At 49.3% G+C, this 17,597-nt stretch overlaps 1 protein-coding gene and 1 long non-coding RNA gene across 8 annotated transcripts in view; one reads left to right on the forward strand and one right to left on the reverse strand.

Annotated features, from left to right (window-relative positions):
• Positions 1-13,154, reverse strand: part of LOC105464167 (uncharacterized) — a 59,503-nt gene extending 46,349 nt beyond the window's left edge. The window contains exons 1-3 of one of the 3 annotated variants that reach the window (XR_011607286.1): positions 13,079-13,154; positions 5,758-6,057; positions 2,833-3,013 (exon numbers count right to left, since the gene is read on the reverse strand). This is a non-coding gene — a long non-coding RNA (uncharacterized lncRNA). Of the gene's footprint in view, positions 1-2,832; positions 3,014-5,713; positions 6,058-12,112; positions 12,260-13,078 lie in introns of those variants that run through there. The other 2 variants (XR_011607288.1, XR_011607287.1) reach the window with 2 other exon arrangements.
• LOC105464166 (XK related 5) overlaps positions 13,040-17,597 on the forward strand; it is a 30,360-nt gene continuing 25,802 nt past the window's right edge. For 3 of the 5 annotated variants that reach the window (XR_011607284.1, XR_011607285.1, XR_976679.3), the window contains exon 1: positions 13,076-15,036. Coding sequence is in view for 2 of the 5 variants with exons in the window: in XM_071068666.1 (XP_070924767.1) it covers positions 15,002-15,036 (35 nt within the window). In the remaining 3 variants the exon portion in view is untranslated. Of the gene's footprint in view, positions 15,037-17,597 lie in introns of all 5 variants that reach the window. The other 2 variants (XM_071068666.1, XM_071068665.1) reach the window with 2 other exon arrangements.

Genomic DNA, 17,597 nt, shown 5'->3' on the forward strand with positions numbered 1-17,597 from the left:
TCAAGTTGTTCTGCCTTTCCAGACCAAACCAATGTTCATCTTGCACATGTTGATTGATGTCTTATGTCTCCCTAGAATGTATAAAACCAAACTGTGCTCTGACCACCTTGGGCACATGTCCTCAGGACCGCCTGAGGCAGTTTCACAGGTGCACAACCTCAACTTTGACAAAATAAACTTCCTAAATTAACCTGTCGCAAATTTTGGGGGTTCACAGGCCAGATGGAGCACTCCGAACTCACTGCTCTTTCTAGACCAAGGAGCATAAGGAAGACATTTGAGACTAAGCAGGGAGTTGATGGATTCCCCATGGTCAAGTCCGGAAAGCTTTGTCTGAAGGTTGTAGAAAGCCTATGAAGGTGCTTGGACCGTGGCTCCCCAGGCAGGCAGGCATTACAAACGCCATCCTGCTCCACTGTTTTCAGTGGGTGTTGCAATTTGACTTGTTTGTTCTTGAAACAAGATAGTGAAAGAACTAGGTGGAGAAGATTTAACTTGTGGTCTCCCCTCGGGGAAAGTTTCCTGGAACAAGCCATGAAGGGCTGGGGCTGTTTTGAAGGCAGTGGTTCTCCTCCAGTGCAGACGCCAGCTTCTCTGGCTCCCTGGGATGGCGCCCAGTTCAGAGATCAGCTAAACCGTGAGAAATGCAGCAGAGCAGAATGCAGGCAGTTAGAAACACGTCTGTCTCCCTTCGACCGGCTGCGTGGAAAGACTTAGCAGCCGATCAGAGGGAGAAGCCACGTGAGAAGGTTGTAGGAGAAGAGCACAAAGACACCGAGGTTTAGAGCCTCAGGAAACACCCATGATTTGAGAAGCCTGCGCCCTACTGTCAATGCAAGCAGAAGCTGAGGTCCTGCCCTGGGATGGATGAGTGATTTTCCCTGCAGGCAGCTCAGTCCCACCACAAATATTTGAGGACTCTGGGAAGAACACAAAGAAACGTGCCAAGAGACTAATATTTAACAGCTATAAATCAAACTATCACATTGCTGACTAAAACATGTTCTATCCTCCCACCCTGAACATATATACTCCCAAGGCAACCTGGACCTCCAGGAAAAATGTAGGATCCTTGGACTCCCGCAAGTCACGCACCAGAATCAGAGTGCACGAAGAGAGCAGGGCCTTGGCCTGCAGCCCCTCCCCTTTATCTCCCTACAGCCAAGACTATCCGCCGCCTCCAGGGTCTCATGCACTCCCACACAGGACCTCTTGGCTTGCATCTCTAAGCTGTGTCACCATCTCACAGCAGCCACCACTCGGGCCTATGACGCTCCCTGGGAGCATGGTCTCACCTCGGGGTTCCAACCCAAGGAAGAAACTTCCAAAGTCCCTAGATGAAGGCTGGGGGCAAGTAATTCTTAGGTCGTAAGAACCCAGAGAATGATTAATGAGAAGGGACATAGATCCGGCCAGAGAGAAGAACTCTTAACCCCAGGCCCGAGCAGAACCCCTCTTGCCTGGGTCTCCAGCTGGTGCAGAGATGAGAAAGCCCAAAGAAGTTTCCACTTGGCCCCAAAGGTTGGATTCAGAAAGCTTCCCAGGTTAATAGAGGGAGTCAAGGGCTAACCCTGATTCACTCAGGTGAAAACAGATTCCTGCAGGAGACAGAGAGGCCCTCTGCAGACACCCTCCTAATAGTAAATGGGAAAATAGACACTCAGACCATGTGTATGTGTGTGTGCGTGTGTGGGCATGGGTGTTTGCAGGTGTGCATGTGTGTGCATGTGACTGTGTGAGTGTATGGGGGTGTGCGTGCATGCATGCTTGAGTGTGTGGTGTGCATGTGTATCTGCATGTATGTGAGTGTATACGTGTGAATGTGTGTGTGTAGGTTTATGCAGGTGTGCATGTATCGACATGTGTGCATGTGTGTGTGTGTGCAAGTGTGCATGTGTGTGCATCTGCATTTGAGGTACGAGCGTGCATGTAGGTGTGTGCAGGTGTTCATGTGTGTATATGTGCAGATGCATATGTGGGTGTGAGTGTATGCGGTGTGTGTGCATGTAGGTGTGTGCAGGTGTTCATGTGTGTATATGTGCAGGGGCACCTGTGCAGGAGTGAGTGTATAGGGTGCATATGGATGTAGGTATGTGCAGGTGTGCATGTGCAGGTGTGTATGCGGTGTGTGTGCATGTAGGTGTGTGCCGGCATGCATGTATGTTCATGTGTGCATGTTCCGATGTGACTGGGTATGCATGTGTGTGCATGTGCATGTGTGATTGCACACATACATGTGCAGCTATGGGTGTGTGCATCTGCATATGTATGGTGGGAAGCGGGTTCTGGTGTGTGGGATTTCCCCTTGCAGTGACCTGCCCTGGGCCCCTGGTCTCCCCTTGCTGAGTTGTCTGTCACCAGCTGTCCTAGAATCTGGCTTTGAGACACAGGTGGACACCTGGTGCTGACTTCTGCAGTGAGAAATCAGCTCATTTCTCGCTGCAGAAGTCAGCACCAAGGTTGGTTCTGTGCTGGGCCATCACAGAGGTCACCTTCAAATTCTTAAAACGAGAAGCTGACAGACATTTCCATCCCTTTTCTGGCCCTGGCTGTCTGTGTTCCCTGAGGCCCATTGAACTCTGTGGTCAGGTATGTGGGCCAAGCGTGCAGCCTTGGAGCTAAATTTGAGGCCGTTCCCACCTAAAGGTGTGGCTGGCCAGCGGAAGGGTAGGAACGGAGCCACTCAATTGGAAAGCACTCGCTGCGCAGATAAGAATCATTCTCTAAAATTCTCATAACAGGCAACATTTGCAGATCTGTTGTGTAAGCAGCCAGAAGCAGTATAAACAGAGGCTCTTCCAGCCAGCCTCATGGTTTCAGCGGGGCACATACCTTTTCCTTCTGTTCCCCATCTGGAGTCTCTGTTCTTGGCTCCTGGCCTTGTGCATTCTTGTTGGTCAAGTTGCTCCAGGTAAGACCCAAAGCTGGGCAGCGAAGTCGGGCAGCGTGGGGGCTGCAGGGTCTCAGGCCCAGAGAATGGGGGTTAAGCTGTGTTTTGACAACAGCTCAGGGTCTAGAAATAAGTCATAAATCTGAGCATCAGAGAGAGGATCAAAATAATACGGACTCAGGGGAAATGCTTATCTTTCTTTTTTTTTTTTTTTAACTTACTGAGACATCCTCCAGTATCTCTGTAGACTGAGGGTTGTTTCCCTGGAACAAGCACCGAGTTCCCAGGGAGACAGTGAAAGGAATGAGCCAGGCTTTTAGGACAGCAGATATGGTTAGCCCTAGAAATAGGCCTTGTAGATAACTGCCTCATAGGAGACACTTGCCCCCAGGGCTCATTTCCCACCTGATTCATTTCTCAGCCTGGGAGAAAGTGCGGGATAGAGAAGAGAGCTCAGCCTGGGAGCCAAAGCACAGTGTGTAGCTCCCAGCGCTCACACTCACTCGCAGTGGGCCTTCCTGCGAGTCACTGGGTTGTCCTCAAACTCAACTCTGTCTCTGTAAAACAGGAATAAAAACCCCCGCGTGGCACAGAGGGTTTCACGATGACACCTGAGGCTAAGCTCAGGCAGAGCCTCGTAAAGCATCACAGACGTTGGAGGTACTGGCGGTGTTTCTGTTGCTGTTGCTTTCCGACTTCCGTTTTCTGTATTCTCTGCCTCCTCTCCCGCCGAGCCGGCCCACCATGCCGGCCTCCTGAGCCCTGGATGTAGCTCAGTGGCCTATGGGGTCCCAGTCCCCGAGTCCTGTCCACTCTTTCTGCCCAGTGCCTCCTGCTCTTCTATGCCCAGGGCAAGTAGGGGCTGTGCTCTGGCTTGTCTTTACACACATACGAGGTGGCAGAGATTCCTGTTATGGAATCTCCACCCCACTCTGTCTCTTTAGCAGGGACCAGAAGCTGGGGTGCAAGACGGAGCTAAGAGTCAGCATTTGGGGCAGATACTATGGAATCTAGCGTTTTTAAGAGTTGAGGCTGTCCTGCAAGCCAAGAACCACTGACAGCGTGGCACAGATTGACACAGACCACAGCGCGGGATTCACAGGGAGTACCACCCTCAGCTGAGGAGCTGAAATATACTTCCCTCTCCACAGGCAATGGCCAATGCCTTCCGAAACCCCTGAGTGCTTCCAGAATGGCGGTCAATGTATATTTTCTTGCACAATAGGGCAAATCCCTGTTGGTTCCTGTTACAGTGGAAGAAAAATGCAAGCCAGGGCCTGTGACGGGCTGAAGATCACCCGAGCACAGGGAGCCAGAGAATGAAATAGAACACTCACTTTAGCTCTAAAGATTCTACTGTGTTACTCTTGAAAATAAATAAATGAGCAGGTGCTGGATTTAGGAATGGCGATTACGACGCAGAAGAGTATTTGGGAGAGACACATGTCTAGACGCAGAGAAGGAAGGAATACTGTGTGTGCATGAGGAGTAACCTCAGGTTACTTCTCTGAGTCCCGGAGGCTGGAAGTCTGACATCCGGTTATCGGCAGGGTTGATTTGGTTCCTAGATGGCCGTCTTCTTCCTGCATCTTTGTGTGTTCATCGCTTTGTGCATGTGTGTGTCAGTATCCAAATTTCCTTTTCTTATAAGGACACCAGTCCTACTGAATCGGGGCCACGTTAACGGCCTCATTTTAACTTAATTACCTATGCACAGACCCTACTTCCAAATACGGTTACATTCTGAGGCACTGGGAGTTAGGACTTCCACTTAGGAATTCGGGTGCACACAATTCAGCCCTTCCCACGAGGCTTATCCCTGCATCTGCAGTTAGCTTCCAGGTCCATTGTGGGCTGGCTGCTACCAAGGCAATGCGAATTGTAGAGCCATGTGCAAGGTGTCCTGAGGCCTACGTTCATAACTGGCCCCTTCTGCTGCTTTTATTGGTCAAAGCAAGTCAAAAGGCCAATTAGATTCCTGAGCTGGGGAAACAGACACTACTAGCAGATGGGAAGAGCGGCAGAGTCAGATCACAAAGGGTCTGATTCAGAGGGGGATTCAGGGCCACAATGGTGGCCCGCCTCGCTATCAACCACAAAGAGTATCCAGGTTCCTTCTGCCTTACGTGCTTTATGTGTGTGTGAGGGGCTTAACGTAGCTCAGTGTGCCTTGGAAGACCCCGAACACTGTCTTTCAGGCAGAAGATTCTCTGACAAAAATCCATACGGATCAAAGATGTGCTTCAGAGCCCGATCCCAAGAGTTTGATCAAGCACAGCCCAGGAGCTCTGAAGCTCTGATGCCAGTGAAGTATTAGTTTTAAAATGTCATGTATGACTAGTCGTTGAGGGGAAAATAAGAATTTCTGGACTTCTTTATACTTTTCCATTTATATTGCATTGATTATTGGTTACAGAGAGGGACAGGGACCGAAAATATTTTCTGTTTCAAAGGCACCTAATGGTTTTCATCTCGACTTTGCCCATTCCTAGTGACCTGAAAGTCACTTGAGGTGATTCTGTATCTAGGGGCAGCAGTACGACTGAAGGACGGGTGAGAGAGTGCACTAACTCCCCAAAAACCTCCTCCCTACAGCTACCCAAATAACATGCAAATATTGATAAAAACAAAGAATTTGCAAAACAAATGTAACTTCAAAGTCATTCCCCAAACTTTCTTCCAGCTTTATGTAAATCTTTCCTGCGTAGCCCCTGCCTTTGCCCACACAGTCCCCAAGCAGAACAGTGCCTCAGAGCCCCAACCAAATGTTCCTGCTCCATCTCCCGCAGCCCTCGCCCTCCTCGCATGCTCTCCCACACACACCTGCCTTACCCTGCTGACCAGGAAGGGCCCTGCCCCTTCTTCACCTGGCTTACAGGAGCCCCTTTTTCATAATGGTGGAACTTCGTCCCTTGTTTCTCTGTGCTCCCAGAACATGCATTGAAGCAACGCTGTTCAATCCTAAAGAGTGCAGGCGAGGAGAGCGAAAGAAGGGTCTTCACGGCTACTGCCCACGGGGGGGATGCTGTCTGCCAAATTACCATCACTCTAGTCCCCAGATCCATTGACGCCTTCAGCCCATTGGTGTGTATTGAGTGCTCCCTCTGTGCCAGGAGCTGGGAGACGGGGGTGAACAAGTCGGATGAAGTCCCTCTCCTCCGGTGCTCCTGTAGAGGGAGACGGTCAATGAGAAAATACACACATGAGCTGATGTAAGTGCAGGAAGAAAAAGAGAGCAGGATGAGGGGGCGCAAGCGTCCAGGAAGAGGCCTGCGAGAGCCACCCACCTCTGCCCCACAGCCCCTCACAATCACAGGGTCCCCATCTCAATTCCAGCTGCCCTCACCCCACCCCATATACGCAACACACAGGCCCTGGGGAAGGCAGCCCCAGGGACACAGGGCCGGAACATCACAGCAGACAGAAGAGGAGTGGCCGCTCTGGGCTTCTCCCTTATTGCTACTGCACTCACAGAAGGCCTGTTTCCTTCTTTGTGCCTGGTGTCTGCCTTGCCCCAAGAGGAGAAAGAGAAAGGAAACAAAAATGGGCCTGCCACACTGCTGAGAGCAGCTCTTCCCATGTCCAGACACTCTCCTTTCACTCCACACACTGAAGTGTGCCTCTGGAAACACCGCAGCTTGCAGGAGATCCCGCTGGACTGGGGTCAGACATGTCTTGGCTCTGTGCCTGGCTCTGCATCCAGCTCTGCCTCTACCAGCCGAGAAACTAACCTCTCTGGACCTCAGTGAGCACATACCTGCCCTGCCCACCCCACGGGCTTGTGTGCAGTTACTATGGAGAAAGTATTCCCAAAGCATTCAGAAGCTAGCTGAGATTTTCAAGTCCTAAGGATTATTTTAATAACCTTAAAATACATTTCTTTTCACATTAAGTCATCTTCAAACCAAATGACGTGGTTTGAAGACACAGGTTTTCCATTTCCTCTGTCCCAGAGTCAGAGAGCTCTGTTTAAACCTGCTCTGAGGGTTTGCAACGGCCGGTGCAACAGCGCAACCTACTGGCTGTTTGCGCTGGGACAAGACTAGACTGAGTTGCAGCGCTTCCTCGCTGCTTTCTTTCATTCATTCACTTACTTGTTTATTCACTTATTTATTCATACACCCAACATGCACTGAGAAGGCATTATATGCTAGGCACACTCTCATGATCTGCTATCTACGCAGGTGCAAACAAGCCACGGCCCTGGCATTACAGGGTCCGGATGGGCTTAAGGGAGGATTTGTTTGCATGGCTTGGAGGAGGGGGTGAGAAGAGCCCTGGCAACCATGGCTTTCTCCTACACACTGGAAGAGGGATGCTAAAGAAGTTGGGTGGCCCGACTGGCTTGTGGATCATCCCAGGGTTAGCAACAACAGAAGACACCAGTATCTTCCACATCAACTCCTTCAAGTATTGCTACAAATTTATAGAGCCAAAACATTCCTTTTACTCTCATTTCTAATAACGTACCCCTGGAAATTTATCTAAAAGTAAACATTCCAGCAGAGGACAGTGGAGGAACTATGTTCCACAAATGGTTATTGCAGTGGTATCAAATAAAACAAAATCTTCAGCTATGTAGGATTTGCTAACAATCATAAGTACTATACAAATATTTGAATGTATTCCTGATACATTAGGTGTAAAATGCAGAATATTAACTTCAAGGCTCATTCTTATTTCATTAACGTAAGAGAAAAGATAGATAAAGATTAGAAAATGTATGCCCAACATTAAAATAATAATTGCCTTAATTATGAAGGCACTGTGTCTGATTTTTAATCAGACTGTACCACACTTAACCTGAACTGCTCTAATCACACCAGCAGTGCCAGAGGTCCCTGGAGCCTGGGCACCTTATGTTTCTACTGAGGCTGGGCATTACCTAATTTGTAATTTTTGCCAATTGAAAGAAGTAATGTGATGTCAGGCCAGAAGTGTGGCTCACATCTGTAATCCCAGCACTTTGGGAGACAGAGGCAGGCAGATCACTTGAGGTCAGGAGTTCAAGACCAGCCTGGCCAACATGGGGAAACCCTGTCTCTACTAAAAATAAAAAAATTACCCTGGCACAGTGGCAGATGCCTGTAATCCCAGCTACTCATAAGACTGAGGCAGGAGAATCGCTTGAACCCGGGAGGTGGAGGTTGCAGTGAGCTGAGATCGCGCCATTGTACTCTAGCCTAAATGGCAGGGCAAGAACTTGTCTAGTAATTAAATAAATAAATAGATAAGTAAATAAAGTGATGTCGTTCACTTTGCAGTTTGTAAAATATCGATAGGTTTAAGCATCACTTAAATTATCTTCAGTTTGGGATCATTTTCTTGAGTAAATTGGGCCTTTTCAGGTTTTTCTCTTCTACAAATTGCCCTTTCCCCTTGTTTACTGAGATTGCTGCCTCCTCGTTTTTGTTGAAATATAGGAGTTACTTGCATATTTCATATAGTAAACGACTTGTCAGTTTGAGACATTGCAAAACACTTCTCCCACCGCATCTAACTTCTGTCCGTTAATGTCCACAAGCTCCTTCACTAGACAGAAGGCTTCAGTTGTTACACACACAAAAAATGTAATCCATTTTTCCCTTATGGTTTGTGTTTTGAGGTGCTTAAGACATCCTTCTCCATTACTAAATTATAAAAATATTCTGCTTTTTTTTATACTTCTTTCTGTTAAGGTCTTATCTTTCATATTTAGATCTTTACTCCACCTGGCGTCCACCTGTGGGCATGTGCTAGGTGGAGATCTAGTTTTACTGTTTGGGATCTAATGAGCTCATTTTATCACACAATTACTAAACAATTTGTCTTTCTCCATTGATTTGTGGTGCCACTATTGGTCATATATTTTAAGTTCTACATATTTGTAGGTCAGCTTCTGAGCTCTCCACTGTGTTCCATAGATTTTTTTGGTCTGTTCTGTGCCAAGACCATAATGTTCTATGAATAGGACTTTTTCTTGATCTATCTTAATATTTAGAAGGGTAGAAATCCCTCTTTATCCTTCTTTTCAAAGTTGGCTAATTTGTGGACCTCCTCTCTTCATCCACATTTCAGAGTAAGTCTATCAAGTTTCATAAAGACCATGCTGGAATTCTTAACAAGATTGCATTGAATGTATAGATTAATCAGGGAAGAATTGACAACTTTATTAAGTTGTTTGAATCAAAAACAAGGAATATATCCACTCAGATCATTTCTTATGTTCTTTATTAGAGTTTAATAGTGTGCTCCAGACAAATCTTATGTATGTTTTAATTCCTCAGCACTTTATAGACATTGTAACTATTACAACTATCTTAATTTTTCCAGTTTTGTATAGTAGGTGTACAGAGAAATGCTATTGGTTTGTGTACATTATATTAGAAGGCCTTTTGAACTATTTTTTTTTTCCCCCTTGGGATGGAGTCTCGATTTGTTGCCCAGGCTGGAGTGCAGTGGTGCGATCTTGGCTCACTGCAAGCTCTGCCTCCCGGGTTCATGCCATTCTCCTGCCTCAGCCTCCCAGGTAGCTGGGACTACAGGCGCCTGCCACCATGCCCAGCTAATTTTTTGTATTTTTTTAGTAGAGATGGGGTTTCACCGTGACAGCCAGGATGGTCTCGATCTCCTGACCTCGTGATCCACCTGCCTTGGGCTTCCAAAGTGCTGGGATTACAAGTGTGAGCCACTGCACCCGGCTGCCTTTTGAACTATTTTATCAGCTTGACAAGGTTGATTGTTCCAGGTAGACAAGCATATAATCATCTGCAGAATCCTCTGTCTCACTCATCCCTTCTGCTAGTTACATGATCTTATTTCTTTCAGTTTCCTTATACATTAGGTATACCCTCCAACACAATATTAAACAGTAGTTGTAATGCTGAGCATGCTTGTCTTCTTATCTGTGAGCCACTGTGCCCAACCAAGAAAAATCATTTGATTATTTCAATCCTAGCACTTGGGGAGGCCGAGGCAGGCAGATCACTTGAGCTCAGGAGTTTGAGACCAGCCTGGCCAACATGGCGAAACCCCATCTCTACTAAAATACAAAAATGAGCTGAATGTGGTAGCACACGCCTGCAATTCCAGCTACTTGGGAGGCTGAGACACGAGAATAGGGCTTGAACCCAGGAAGTAGAGGTTGCAGTGAGCCGAGATTGTGCCTCTTCACTCCAGCCTCACGACAGAGTGGGTCTGCCTCAAGAAAAAAAGAAAAAAAAAGATTTTTCTTGTTCAAAATGATAATGGAGTGACATCAAAGGATTTGTGGGTTGTGAAAATTCATAGTAAAACCCACCGTATCATAATATTTTAATATATTTTGAATTTATCATTTTACCTAGGATTTTTGCATCTGTGCTCATCATTAAAATAATTTTCTTTCTACATATATCTTTACAAGCAAAACTACAGCAGTCTTTTAAAATAAGCTGGGTAAAGTTTAGTTTTTATTTCCTGGAGCAAATTATATTAGGTAGCAGTTAGTTGTTTAATTGTTTCTTGAAACTTTGGCAGAATTAATCTAAAACTACCTAGACCTGAACAGTCTTTGACTGCCAGTTTAATTTCTCCAATAGTCACTGGACTATTCAAGTTCTCTTTCTTTCTTTTTTCTTTTTCTTTTCTTTTTCTTTTTTTTTTTTTTTTTTTTTTTGAGATGGAGTCTCCCTCTGTCACCCAAGCTGGAGTGCAATGGCACAATCTGGGCTCAATGCAACCTCCACCTCCCGGGTTCAAGCGATTCTCCTGCCTCAGCCTCCAGAGTAGCTGGGATTACAGGTGTCCACCAGCATGCCCGGCTAATTTTTGTATTTTTAGTAGAGATGGGGTTTCGCCATGTTGGCCAGGCTGGTCTCGAACTCCTGACCTCAGGTGATCTGCCCGCCTTGGCCTCTCAAAGTGCTGGGATTACAGGTGTGAGCCACCACGCCTGGCCAAGTTCTCTTTCTTCTTATGCTAATTTGAACATGCTTTCACCATGGGATGTGCCTGCTCCCCTTTCACCATCTGTTATAAGCCTAAGCTCCTGAGGCCTCCCTAGAAGCTAAGCAGATGCCAGTACATGCTTCCTGTAAATGCTGAAGAACTGTGAGCCAATTAAGCTTCTTTTCTTATAAATTACCCAGTCTCAGGTATTTCTTTATAGTCATACAAGAACAGCCTATTACAATACATAGGTATATACATGAATACCAAAGAATGTCTCCTTGATCAGACATTGGACAGCCTCCTTCGAGCTCTCTGCACCACTGGGCTCAACCTGGGCATTCCTGTCTCTGCCCCTGCAGAGTCTAGTTTTAGCAGGAATCCTGCTAAGTCAGTTTAACCCCAATTCCCCACGCCGGGTGTCTGAACACCCTCCATATCTGACCAAATTCCAACACCTGCTCCACCCCACCCCCCCATCCCCCATGTGGATCACCTTGGCCCACCCTCAGCAAGAATCCTGTTAGGTCCGGGAAGCCAGAACCCCCACTTGATGTCCCCTTCTCGGTGACTTTCCATCCACCATCCCCCATCCTGCTCCTTGGTTATAAGTAAGCCCTTTTCCTTATTATTTTCGGACCCCAATCTCTCTCGCCTGCTGCAAGACCTCAGTGCAGTCCCTGACATCTATGGCGATGGTTCTGAATAAAAGTCTGTCTTGCCGTTTTTAAAATGTCAGAATGTGTGTGTATATATCTCTATATCTGTAAACATATATAAATATAGATAGAGATATCTCCGAGGAGAAGGTTTTCCAATGTGCAGTTTTTCTTCTTGCACGTTGGGATCTTAACCCTCAAGCAGATCTGGAAAAAGCTTTCATGAGGATAGAGCCTGGGATGGATTTGTAGGGGAGGTGTAGACCATGATGCCGGGTAACAGGCCCTGTGTTTTCTGGCCACACAACTGTAAGATCTCAAAAAGACCCAATCAACGATTCTAACCCAACTCTCTCTATATTTACTCAAACACAGTATTACTCCCTGACTAGTGGTTAACGGACTTGCTTTCGGCGGCCCCAGAGGCGGTCGCCAGTTTAGCCACCTCCCGAGGAACCTGCGCAGTCCCGACGCTCACCAAGCGCTTTCCTGGCGGTTACAGGGTTGGGGGCAGCGCAGAACCCGCTTCTGCCCTTATCAGGAGCCCAGACCTCAGCTGGGCTCCACCACCCCGTCCCCACCCACCCTGGAAGCCAGAAACCCTAAGCATCCTCCCTCCCTCCCCTGCTGGCCGCTACGAATAAACCAGACCTACGCTTCGCGCCTAACGGCTCAGGCCGAAATGCTACCCGCAGTCGGACCCCAGGCCGGAAACCTCCCCGACGCGGGACCGCGGGCAGGGGAAGGGGCGGGCGCAGGCTGCGGGGTCGGCGCGGAGGATGCACGCGGGGCTCCTGGGGCTGTCCGCCCTGCTGCAGGCGGCCGAGCAGAGCGCGCGTGAGTGCGGCAGCCCGAGGCTGTGCTCACCCCTGCAGCCCCCTACCCCACCCCGGCGCCGGAGCCGCACAGGCGACCTATGCCTGGACCGGCACTGCCCGGGCCTGCGCCCAGCACTGCGCGCCGGTGACGCACGGTGGTAGCCATCCCACCTGCCGAGCACGTCCCCTTGTCCTTAGTGGATGCCCACGCATGCACGATCTCCCCACGGATGCATGATTTTCCTCCACCTATGCTCGGTCCCCCGCCCCCCGACTGGTGCTTGACTTCCTCCAGCCCCTGCACGATCCCCCTGCCCCACGCATGCAAGATCCCCTCGCAGAACCGGGGGAGATGTATCCGCCCTTCCTTCCATCACAAGCTTTGCAAAGTGCTGCGATGCCAAGATGTGCTGAGCGCAAGTCTGGGGGCTCCCGGGCTCTCCCCCGACTCCCCGCCGGCCAGGGGGACCCTGCGACTTGGAGGCTGTTCGCAGGAGGGGTGGCGGGAAGAGGGGGACAGGGCTCCGCATCCACGCGGCCCTGTAGGACAGCGACTCCGCTTCGGGGTTTAGGACAGGGCGGGACGCGGCCCTCCGGGGCCACCTCCGTTGAGGGGGGAGCCCAGAGCACGCCAGCCGCGACGGAGCAAGATGGCCCCATTTTTCGCGCCCTTCTGGTTTAAATTCGTAACTCCTTCAGTGCCGGGGAGGAGCGTCTCCGCCCACTTCCGCCGGGCTCCCTGCGGACGCCTCTTCCGGGGCAGAGTCCCTGGGGGAGAAGAGGGGGGACCGTGGGGACGCTACCTCAGGACTTTTCCGTGAGTTCACTGGCGTCCTCGCTGGTCCGGCTGTTTCCGAGGCGCGCAGAGCAGGAAGCCCGCAGAGGACGCGCAAGCGCTCTGGCTCCGCGCCCCGGACGCGAAGGGCTGAGACAGGACCCGCGGGGGTCGGCACCCACTCCAGGTGTCCTCCAGCTGGGCGCGGCCTGGTTGTTAGCATTCTCCAGCCCTGCAGCACCCAAGGCTTTTTGTCCAAGGGAGGCTGCCGCAGGACGCTCGGGGTGGTAAGAGCCAGACCCAGCCTGGGCACTATGGAAGGGCTACCTGAGCCCGGACCCCGCGGTCCAGAGCTGCAGCGTCCGCAGCTGTACCTCGGGGCAGTTTTCGCAGTTTCCCTAAAATCCGCGGCTTGTGTTCATTCATCCACTTAGAACTTTACCATTGGAAAGCCTAAGTAACAGTTGTGTGAAAGGATGCCTGTGTGCTGTGCCTCTACTAGCGCACCGCCTCCACGATCAACCTCAGGCAACCCTCAGGAGGGGGTGCTAGGAGTACCCGGGAGGCCCAGAGTTCCAGGCCAGGGAGTTCCCCATGTGAAAGTAGGAGAAAAGGGACCCCACAGAGCGAGCTGTGACCCCACAGGGACTAACGGTTCCGTAGTGTAGAGTTACTGGCTGGGGAGTGCAGATCCTCTCTCCACTGTGTAACCGTACCCAACCACCATCACAAACAAACAAACCAGAGCGGAGGTTTCATCGTTCTCGAGGATGCACAAGATGCTAGGCACTTCTCACATGTCGTATATTGCCCAGCAGCTCCGGAAAGCCCTGACACTGTCATTTAGTGCATGCCTGTCCCTGTTGCCAGAGGCTCTGCGGGCTCCCATGCTGCTCCTAGGAGACTCTTGCTGGTGATGGGGACACTGTGTTGGTTGGTTACTGTTTTTTTTGTTTTGTTTTGTTTTGTTTTGAGACAAGAGTCTCGCTCTGTGGCCAGGCTGGAATGCAGTGGTGCAATCTCCGCTCACTGCAAACTCTGCCTTCTGAGTTGAAGCCATTTGGGTGCCTCAGCCACCCTGAGTAGCTGGTATTACAGGCACGCAGCCACCACACTTGCTAATTTTTGTATTTTTAGTAGAGAGGAGATTTCGCCATGTGGCCCAGACTGGTCCTGAACTCCTGACGTCAAGCGATCTGCCCGCCTCGGCCTCCCAAAGTGCTTTGGTTTTATTTTTAATGAGATTGTTAGGTGTGGCCACAAGATGAGACACAGGAGAGACTCTGGAAAGCAAAGTTTGTTGTACTCACAAGTCCTAGGACAGGAGACATGGCACACCATGCTGGGCCACAGGGCAATGTCACCAGCGTGGTAAGGAGGCAGGAGACAGGAACCACAGGAAGTTGAGGCCAGACCCTTTGCTGGGGCAGGGCACCAGCTTCAGATTAGCTCTTTGAATAATTTCTGTGGCTTTGGGGTATAAGGGTGGTGTCTGGTTGCCTGGCACTGGGCCCTGGGATGATTAAGGCAAAAGAAGTCCTCCTTTTTGGGGGTATGGGCCAGGTAGGGGAGGTCTGGCTCTGGCTAGATTTAGTTCCCGTGTCAAAGGTAAGACCCTGGCTGGGCCCTTTGCTAACTCAAATAACTGCTAGCCTTGGGAGGGGCAGTCACTCCCCAGCCAGAAAAGTTTTAAGAGGTCAGGACATCATAACATCCAGAAAATGTTAAATTGTTTAAAATGCAGGTACCCGCACTCACTCCAGCCTTCCAATAACCTGCTTGCCTTTCCCCTTCTCCCCTAGGCCTCTACACCGTGGCTTACTACTTCACCACAGGGCGGCTTCTGTGGGGGTGGCTGGCCCTGGCTGTCCTCCTGCCCGGGTTCTTGGTCCAGGGCCTGAGCTACCTGTGGTTCCGAGCAGACGGGCATCAAGGGCGTTGCTCCTTGGTGATGCTGCACCTCCTGCAGCTTGGTGTTTGGAAGCGGTAAGAACAGCTACGTCTTTCACCTCTGGAGCACAATTGCACAGGTGCAGTGGGAGGACTTTTCTGTCCGTGTGGCTTCTGTCCTCAAGGTCATAAAAGTTCGGCATTGGGAAGAGGTTCAAAGCTGCCATAGCAAACCCCTGCTCTGATATTGGCACCCCCGGCTCCTGCCTGCACATTGTTGAGCATCTCCAACCTCAGGGGCGCTTTCTCTGTGCAGCTGTGACCTTACGAAAGGCTTTTTCTTGTCTTCAGCTGAAGTCCTGTCTTGCTGTTTTGATTTGTTGGTTGAGCCGTTAGTTCCATATAAAGCAACTTGCTTAAGGCAGTTCCATCTGCACACCTGTCACCTTAGAATAGGAAGGTGGCATAGCTTTAGTGAACCACAGACTAGACAATGAAGCCAGTCTGTTGACATTTGCTTCAAGACTTCGTCTCAGGAAAAAGTCATTTGGATGCCAGGGCTAGTTTTTTGTCTAAAGAAGTAGCCTGGGATAGTTCTGGGGCCTGGTGGGCTTATCCGTGATCCACAGACCATCTCAACAGGTGAGGGCTGCTTTTTTCTACTTTGAGAACCTAGATTCAAGGAGCTATAAGAAGAGATGTATCCGTGAGTTTATATCAAGGGCACATTTCAGCTGTCAGCTGCTGCCTTATAATTCCATTGGGTTGATAGGGATTTTTGTTTTGTTTTGTTTTGTTTTGTTTTTTGAGACGGAGTCTCACTCTGTCACCCAGGCTGGAGTGCAGTGGTGTGATCTCTGCTCACTGCAAGCTCCACCTCCTGGATTCAAGCGATTCTCCTGCTTCAGCTTCTCAAGTAGCTGGGACTACAGGCACATGCCACCATGCCCAGCTAATGTTTTGTATTTTTAGTAGAGACAGGATTTCACCGTGTTAGCCAGCATGGTCTCGATCTCCTAACCTCGTGATCCGCCCACCTTGTCCTCCCAAAGTGCTGGGATTACAGGCGTGAGCATCTGCACCCGGACACAGGATTTTTTTTAAGGGAGAAAAATTCAGGGATCAGAGCAGCGAAGCCCTGCAGCTCAAGTGTTCATTAAATCATGGGCACCGAGAGCTGGAAGAGTGTTCAAGGGGTCATGGCCAATGCTGCTCCGTGTCCTGGGGGCTTATGCCTGCAAACTATTCCCAAGACTTTCTCAGGAGGCACTGAAATGAATGTTGAGCCCCACATGGTGCATCATTGCGAGCAGGGAATGATGCCATCCTGCCCAGAGTAGAATCTCAGCTAGGAGGTAGAGGGTGCTTCTGAGAAAGACTTAGAGCAGCCACTCTCAATTTCACTGGACCCTCAGAGTTGGACCCTAAACCTCTAACAGCACCAAAAGCATATTTGCGGCCACAGGCATTTTGCCAAAGCTGGGCCTTTGTGTTCAAGCAGTGCCGTTCCTCTGAAAAGATAGGGCCCTTCCTTCCATGGGCAAGAAGGCAGAGAAGGATCTTTCCAAGGGCCTCGTAGGGTTAGAGCCTGTCCTGTGGCCTGGCTGCCATTGTCGTCCCCTTCCCTGATCGGCCCAGCCCAGTCATCAATCCATAAGGGCTCTGGGTCTTACTTGGCTTTGACCATCACAGTCATAAGGCATGAGCCCTCGAGGACAGAGGCCTGTTGAGTGAGTCAGCTACCATAAGTACATGTTTGGTAGCCCAAACAGAGAGGTAAGCCCAGGTGATCACTTACAGAAGCTTCCTGGGTAATGGGTAGACAAATCTGCCTTCTGAGGCTGTGTGGACCCTCAGGCCCCATGGAATCCACTGCCTCCCTCAGAGATGGGGACTGCCAGGGGACCGTGGTGTGTCCAAATTCATGCTGCTGGTATTTCACAGTGGACCCCACACTATCTTTCCCATGCACTCTTAATTTTCTTAAGTGATGCCATGATTTTCTGGTGTATATAAAAAAAACTAACTTGAATACTCAGGTATATACTAGTGAACTCATATAGATAAGTGAAGAGATACATGAAAATTATAAGTTAGGAAAAACCATTAGTCATGTATATTTATTCCTGTTTTTAAAAAGAGGTTAAGGTGACTTTAAAAATACACATCCTTAAAAGAACAAAAAAGAAAAGAAGTGAGAAAGGCCAGGTATAGAGATGAAATGTTAGAAAACAAGATAGGGCCAGAATGCACAGTTATTGGAAGCGGGTCACAATTTGGCCCTAAGGTTTGTAACAGCCAGTGCAAGCATAAAAGCCGCAAGATTTGCAGTGTTTCTCAGGTTAAACATGAACCAAAAAACAGAAATTTACTTCCATGGAGGAAAGCTTTGAAAGTTAAAATAGACAGCAGTAGATCTAGCACGTTGGGTTCAAAGAAGTAGTGTTTTAGTGAAGCAATCCAGCTTTCCGAATTGCAGTTCTGCAAAAGGACCTGTAGGGGGAGCCAAAACAATTGTGTTTTGCACAATTTTGAATTGCCTAAGAATATAGGTCCCTTGGAGTGTCCTGATAACAAAATACAAAAGAATCTACTAACTGAAAATCCAGTAAAACACAAAGTTACTTATAAAAATGCAAGGATTGAGGCCAGGCGCT

The sequence above is a fragment of the Macaca nemestrina genome, chromosome 8, assembly GCF_043159975.1.
Source record: "Macaca nemestrina isolate mMacNem1 chromosome 8, mMacNem.hap1, whole genome shotgun sequence".
NCBI classification, from domain to species: Eukaryota; Metazoa; Chordata; class Mammalia; order Primates; family Cercopithecidae; genus Macaca; species Macaca nemestrina.